The sequence below is a fragment of the Montipora foliosa genome, chromosome 1 (assembly GCF_036669935.1).
Source record: "Montipora foliosa isolate CH-2021 chromosome 1, ASM3666993v2, whole genome shotgun sequence".
Taxonomy (NCBI): Eukaryota; Metazoa; Cnidaria; class Anthozoa; order Scleractinia; family Acroporidae; genus Montipora; species Montipora foliosa.
The window spans coordinates 45,700,172-45,707,671 of NC_090869.1; the positions used below are offsets into that span (position 1 = coordinate 45,700,172).

At 38.3% G+C, this 7,500-nt stretch overlaps 1 protein-coding gene across 1 annotated transcript in view; it reads right to left on the reverse strand.

Annotated features, from left to right (window-relative positions):
* LOC137999584 (ribonuclease P protein subunit p29-like) overlaps positions 1-7,500 on the reverse strand; it is a 16,586-nt gene that overhangs the window by 8,765 nt on the left and 321 nt on the right. The window contains exons 2-5 of the mRNA XM_068845403.1: positions 3,699-3,760; positions 3,398-3,612; positions 2,644-2,718; positions 731-792 (exon numbers count right to left, since the gene is read on the reverse strand). Coding sequence (XP_068701504.1) covers positions 731-792; positions 2,644-2,718; positions 3,398-3,612; positions 3,699-3,760 — 414 coding nt within the window. The remainder of the gene's footprint in view (positions 1-730; positions 793-2,643; positions 2,719-3,397; positions 3,613-3,698; positions 3,761-7,500) is intronic.

Consider the following 7,500-nt stretch of genomic DNA (forward strand, 5'->3'; position numbering starts at 1 on the left):
CAATTTCAATCTAAACATTGTACTTATCCTTAGCGAATGGATTTCTAATGATTCCTTGATGAGAGAAAGGGAGATAATAGCAATAGATGGATCCTTGCATTTGTTTGTCAGTGTTTATTATTTGTTGAAGCAGATTAGTATATTGGTTATTGGTTAGTGTATACAGCTGATGTGGACCTGCTGTACACTTACACTTGAATTGAAGGCCACCACACCACGAAACCGAACTATGTCGGGGTTCTTTAAGGTCCCACAGAATTATTTTAAAGGAAAGGGTTGTGAGACGGGGCCTACGGTATACTTGAAAGTCTTGCAGATGGAATTACAAAGTAGTTTTTGTACCTTGTTCTTTCTATTTATCGGGCTCACACTAATTTGCCGTAGCTGTTGCGGTGACCCTGCCAAGTACTATATTATTTATTTTATGTGTTATTTTGTACTTTTTGTTCACTGTGGCGAGCTTAATAAAATAAAATAAAGTAGCTCTTTCGTCTTGGTTATTATTAAGACCCTGAGTGTTGGTACGACCGGTTCAAACCTGCGAACACCCGCACGAAAGTCCAGTACACTCTTGACTGAGCTATCTGGAACTCCCTCCATAGTACGCTCCCCCTCGTGGTGATAACATATGGCACATTTGTCATCAGTGACCTGATTTTCAAGGTGCCTGGTGTCGCTAAAGCGTCATAGGTGAAATAGGTGAAACTGTCGTGACCTTACATGACCTTACCAGTTAGAATGCAGCCATGGTAGTCAGCCCGCAGAAGCTTGGGATAGGCAAACTTTAAATTGCTGATAAATGAAAGCAAAGGTGAGAATCAGTCAAAACACGATAAACAGATTCAGAAGCAAACTATTGATTTACAAGGTCCGTATGATATAACATAATTTTACAATCGTTAATCACCCTAGGATACTGTGGCAAAACAGCACCTATCCAGTCTTCAAAAACCAAGTGAGCATGCCCTGTGCTCCATTTTATAAACAACAAACGACAATGATTAAAGATACATGATTATACATTTCTATATTCTTGTTCATCTTTGTTCAATTCTCTGTTTATGTATATATTTGAATTGCAGCTGTAAAGCAACCTTTTGAGCAAAAGAATGAACCAAGTCAAGTAATTGTAACGTGGTCTGCAATGATCTTTCACTTCTAAAGTCGCTGCAAAGCTGCTATTCAATAATATGGCTTTCGGATGTATTGCAGATAGACTGCGTAGCAGGCTGTTTAGATTAATTTTAGTTGACATTTGAATGTAATAGCTGCATGAAAACCTGGACTTAAAGTGCTACTATGATCAAATTTTTATCCCTTGAATTTTTTGGTTTATCACATAGAGTACCATGAAACAATAAAAACGCTGCTTACCGTTTGGAAATATCTGCATTGTTTCCGGAGATATTTAAGTTTGAAAAATGTGTAAAATATTCAAATAAGAGGGCTGATGACATTATTCACCCAACCCAATAGAACATCAAGAATATAAATAGAGCTATCTCGGTCAATTTGCAACAGACACCATTGAAACTTGGTGAGCTAATAGTTCTGAAGGCAACACACCTGCGACTGTAAAGAAATTGGTTCCCATGGCAACTCACTCTTTTCCAGTCCCCTCCAACCTGACTTCAATATTTTGGTGATCTCAGGCTAGAAAAACATTTACCAAGGCCACAAACTCGACCTAACATCTTTGCAAATATCAAAACAGAACGCCAAAGGTGGCCTGCAAAGCCTTTAATGTCAGGGGGGTCTGGAACCCAGTATGTTGCCATGGTAACAAAAATGGTATGCTCATATTGTGGAACACATCTACTAGAATCTTACTGCAAAGAACCAAGTATTTCTGATTCAAATTGGCTGAGATATTTTTCTCCATCATACTTGATCAAAATCTGGTTGTGTTTATGACATCATCACTTGGCAAATTTGCATATTAAAAAAACTTGAATATCTCCAGAACAAAAAGAGATATTTGAAAATGGTAAACAGCATTCTTCTTCTCGTACAGACTACATGTTTATGTGCCAAAATGACTTAGATAGGGAAGATGCAAATTTCGTCATAGTAGCACTGTAAGTCAAAAGAGCAAACTGAAGGGGGATGTGGTGAGGACTTCTTACTAACCGAGCATGAGGGCCGTACTGGGGAATACAGGCCCAAGGTCATGGCATTATGGACCGAGCACAGTGAGGTCCATACAAAAACGACCAGGGGTGCAGGGATGGCGCAATGGTGAGAGCACTTGCCTCCCACCAATGTGGCACGGATTCGATTCCCAGACTCGGCGTCATATGTTGGTTGAGTTTGTTGGTTCTCTACTCAGCACCTAGAGGTTATCTCCGGGTACTCCAATTTCCCCTCCTCAGACCAACATTTGACTTGATTTACGTTATTATTTTGTTAATTTCAGTTTACATTGTCCCCAATTAGTGCTCCAGCGCGAGAACGACTAGAACGACACTAAATTTATAAAGTTCCTTTCCTTTTCCTTTCCTTTCACTTTAAAAGACTGTGGTTTGCTGATATAGGAATATTCTTCTATTTTCTTCTATAACATTTTTTTGTAATAGGGGTTGCAAAAAAAAAGTTCTTGTTGTTGTATGATCACATACACAGGTCAATATTTTGACAACATACCTATTAGAGTGAAGGTTCAACATATTTCTCATGTAATCCTGCCACAGTTTATGAAGAGGAAGATACATGTCATACCTTTGAACAAATTAATGTTAATAAAAGAACACAACAGTCCCAAATCTTTTTATCTTTCCTTGCCTCAACCAAAAAGTAAAAGGTTCTGCTACTAATAAAAAGGAACTGTTGGTACAACTAATACAATACTTTTTCATTTCCATTTGAAAACCCACTGTTAACGATGGAATACCCTTCAAGCCTTTTAACCAAAGTGAAGTGAAACTTGGCTTCTAAATTACAGTGAGACCTGCTTTCAGTAGATCCAAAATTCCATCTTTGTTTTGCTTACATGTAATGCATTGAAGTGTTTGAAATAAAATGCACGACACTTTGCTCAACAATTCGATTGACAGGTTTGATAAGTTTTCATTTTTGACCAATCAACAGCAACCAAATATAAGCACCCGAAACCTGGACAGTTGCTTGCTGAATAGTCACATAAGATAGTTTGTCACGCAAGGAAGCTTTAGCTTCTCTTCTATCTTCTTCTATTTTCTATTTTCTATTTTACGCTTCTTCTATTTTCTATTTTCTTCTATTTTCTATTTTCAAGGCGAGACTCGTAAAAATATCCCACAATACTACACACTAAATTGTCCTAATGTCACATGATTTTACTCATCAATGGGAAGCAGTTCAGGAGTCAATGGGTTTTACTCCTCTGTACCATAAATTCTTACCAAATTCCTCAACAAACCTTTGATTTGCTGATGAAATGTTGTAAAGCCCACAAAGCCTTTTCTCCCTGGCAGAAACTTTTTTTCTCTTTGGTTTTTTGATAGCTGTTCTTGTTTTCACACAATCCAACATGACAGGTTTACATTGCACTTTCGATTTCATATCTTCAGAATATTGTTTCACCATATTTTTTAAAAATACAGAAACAAATTCTTTTGAAGAGCCCTGCAATGGCTGAAAAATTAAAAGAAAATAATCCATTCACTTGCACAGCCAATAACATACTGCTCATGAGGTATCATAATTATTTTTAAAATTACCTGGAAACCATATTGTGCTCTGTTGTATTTGACATCTTCGTGAACCTCAGAATAAAGTGATCCTGCAAAAATGAATCACTCAAATCAATCAAAGACTTGATGTCATAACTCACTGCAAGGCTTTTCAATATGATGTCCTCAGGGTCACGCCTCAGCGGGAATCAACCTTTCACAAATTATTTCACAATGATTCTATTTTTGCTTTGTTTCGATTTTACCTGCCATTTCTTAGAACAATGCACTGATGATTTATCCAAAGGAAGTAAAAAATCACTTCATGCAGAAAGACTATTTATAAAATACTATAGCACTCTCTTATGTACTGAACCTTATGCACATACAACGATAATACCCAAGCAGACAATCATTATTATTCCATCACGGTAAATTCATCCTATAATTCACTCCAACAACCTGTTGCACAGGCTTGTAAAAAGATGAAAAAATGGAAGCTGTCAAGCTAGAGAGTAAACCCCAGCAAGAGAAGGACAAACGTTTTATGAGAATGTTAAGTCACCACTTGCAATGTACATACATGTATTGCTTGAGCTTATTGATGGGTACATAAATGGAAACCAAAGTGGTATTAAACTCTTATCCATGCAGCAGAAAATAATACTGATGGTTATCTTCAATTCAAAAGCTTACAAGCAGGCTCTTCAGTAAGTTCTGCATGCATCAAAGCTGTGAGATGATTTGGTTGGCGAAAGAAGAACCTCCATTCGTCCACCCCTTTTTTTTTATTTTGCCCCTCTGGAGGTGACAAATAGTCAATAGCATTGTAGACAATCTTATCAAGAGCAGTGACTATCGCTCAAGGAAATGTACGTGAGCCAAAATTGAAGCATTTACAAAATAAGTGCTGCTTCAGCCTGAAGTATGGAAAAGTCAAAAGTGGTCGCATTTCGTCCGGAAATCTGACATTTAAAAAGAAACTGGAAGCAAGAAAATACTTGCATAAAGGTGTGAAAGGATTGAACTAAAATTAATGATCAAATTTATTGCAGTGCATCTGAAACCTTAGTTTGTGCTCACAAAACCAACATTGAAGTGGTTGGAATTTTCCTCAAGAACATTTGAAATCCCCTTCAGGGATGTTCTTTCCTCTGATTTACAATGTTCAATATCTTTGCATGACAAAGCATGGGATGAAATAGTTGACAATTCAGATTGATTTAAATGTCACCTTCCAACTATCCATCCAGATTTCCACAATGTGATTCACTGACCACAATCTACTCAACAGCAAGATGAAGCTTAGAGGAGGTAACTTTCAATTCCTAATGGAATGGACATTTTTTATATATGTCATTCGGACCTCAAAATTGAAGCACAAATCAGAGGGAAAAGTCCAGGGCAATATTTTCAGGTTCAATTCTAGGCCACATTCAAAATTTCAGTCAATTGTATGTCCTAGTTCATTCATTCATTCATTCATTCATTTTAATTGCCATTAACCACATAAAAAGAAAAAAAAGGAAAAAAAGAAAAACACAGTGTTACGTATATACCATTAAGTTTACAAGTTTGCAACTTTGTTTAAAGTATCGATCACTTGAAAGAGTGTTGATTGTCCTACTGTTTCCATGCATGAAGTGTTTTTGTATGATACACCATTAAATTGGTATTAGACCATGCCCAATGAGTGATCCTGTATAAAGCGGCCACCTGTAATGAGCAGACAGTTCTTCAAGTCCCGAGGTCCTGAGGGTTGTTCTTCAAGTCCAGAGGGTGGGATTGGAATAAGTTCAAACAGAAGTTTACTAATTACAGTAATGAAATTGCCACTGGAATAAACAAGAAAGAAAGTGCGATTAGAGTGGCCATGCTAGTCATCGGCAATAAACAACTGTCTCTCAAACCGTAGATGCAGAGAACATGGAAGAGGATATTGTGCTGCATGTGCACCTGTGAAGCCGTACGTTTCCAGTGACAGAGTCCAAACTAGACGAAGTCAAACAAGCAACAGCTGAAGACCAATCACTGAGGATACTCTCCAAGACAATTAAGTATGGATGGCCAAAGACAAAGGTGCAAACACCAGTTACAGTAGTATCCATGCTTACTGGGACGTGCAAGATGAGTCGTCAGAACTGAATGGCGTAGTTCTCAGGGGAAAAAGAATTGTGATCCTTCCCTCCATGAGAAAGGAAATGCTGGAGAGGATACACCAGGGTCACATGGGAATTGAAAAGTCCAAGCCACGGGCAAAAGACAGTGATCCATCTACCTGCACGTCCCGCGTCTCAGACTCATAATTTTCCTAAAAGATGCACAAATTAAGTACCAGATGGTGAAAACTGGTGCAAAGGGAAGGACAGGCGGATCTATGAACTCTGATTTAAGAATTAGATTTTGAGATGCCCCCTGCTCAAAGTTGTTCATGATTTGTATGTCAAAGACTGAAAGTAACTAATAAAATACAAACCTCTTTTAATTGTGTGTTATTCGTAGGTACAACTCATATAATGATGAGTGTGAGACTCACACTCCTTGGTGTGGGATTCACTGAATTTTGGCTGTGTGAGTCCATGGACTCACTACTGCTTTTTTCTAGATGGATCACTGAAAAGATACACTCTACTGGCCAGGAATGAACTCCCAAATCAGCTATAAAGTATGCACTATATGCTAAGCACACTGAAAGCAAAATGCAAAGGAACCTATGATTCCTTCTCGTGTACCAAGTAAACCATGGGAATTGGTAGCCACAGACCTTTTCACATGGGACAAATCTGAATATGTCATCATCATGGATTACCACTCAAGATTTTTTGGAAGATGTAAAACTGCCAGACACCAAAAGCATCCTGGTGATAATGCACTTAAAGTCCGCATTTGCTAGACATGATGTACCTTCTGAAGTAATTAGTGATAAGGGCCCCCAATACTCTTCAAAGAAATTTGAATCATTTGCAAGATGGGAGTTCAAACACACCACTACCAGTCCACTAAACCCTCAAGGAAATGGTATCATTAAGAAAGAAGTTCAAACTGTGAAAAATCTGTTAACCAAAGCAAAGCAAGACAGCCGTGATCCATATCTCGCATTGCTGGAATACAGAAATACAACCATCAGTGATGTTGGCTCACCTGCTCAACTACTCATGAGCAGATGACTTTGGTCATCATCCCCACAAGTGATGCCTTATTAAAACCAAAAGTCTTGGATGCCCACAAGGTTATGGAGAAATTGGAGCTAAAGCAAAGAAAACAAAGGCACTATTTTGAAGGACAGACCAAAGCCCTCCTAGTTTTGGAGACAGGTGATCGTATAAGGGTGCGAATGGGAAACAGTTGGAAACCGGGGAAAAACGTGCAACATGCAGAAACACCCAGATCGTACAAAATCCAAACAGACAAAGGAAGAAAATACCACTGAAATCGAAGAATGTTGATAAAATCTCCAGAAGATACTCTTTCATCACTACACAGCTCATTTGCTTGTGACTCACCGACAACCAGTACACATGAACGCTCACATTCCAAGGAACCGATGGACATAGTAAACCCATTAGTGCAGGAGCCTACAGCAACATTTCCCCACCCTGAGGGACTGTGCTCTACAGATGAAGATATTGAAGAGACAACCAAGGACTGCCAGTGGTACAGTTGCAATTGTTCAAAGACTATGTATATTCTGGGGTGAAGAGCACTCTGTAAGTGTTGGCAGAATAGTTTTGAGCAGTTGCAAGAATTTGCTAGTTGTTGAACATTGCTGTGTGACTCAATGACGTTTATACAGTTTTTTATCCTTCTTGTTTTGTTTGTAATGATCAGCGGTACTATTTATAAGGATAGG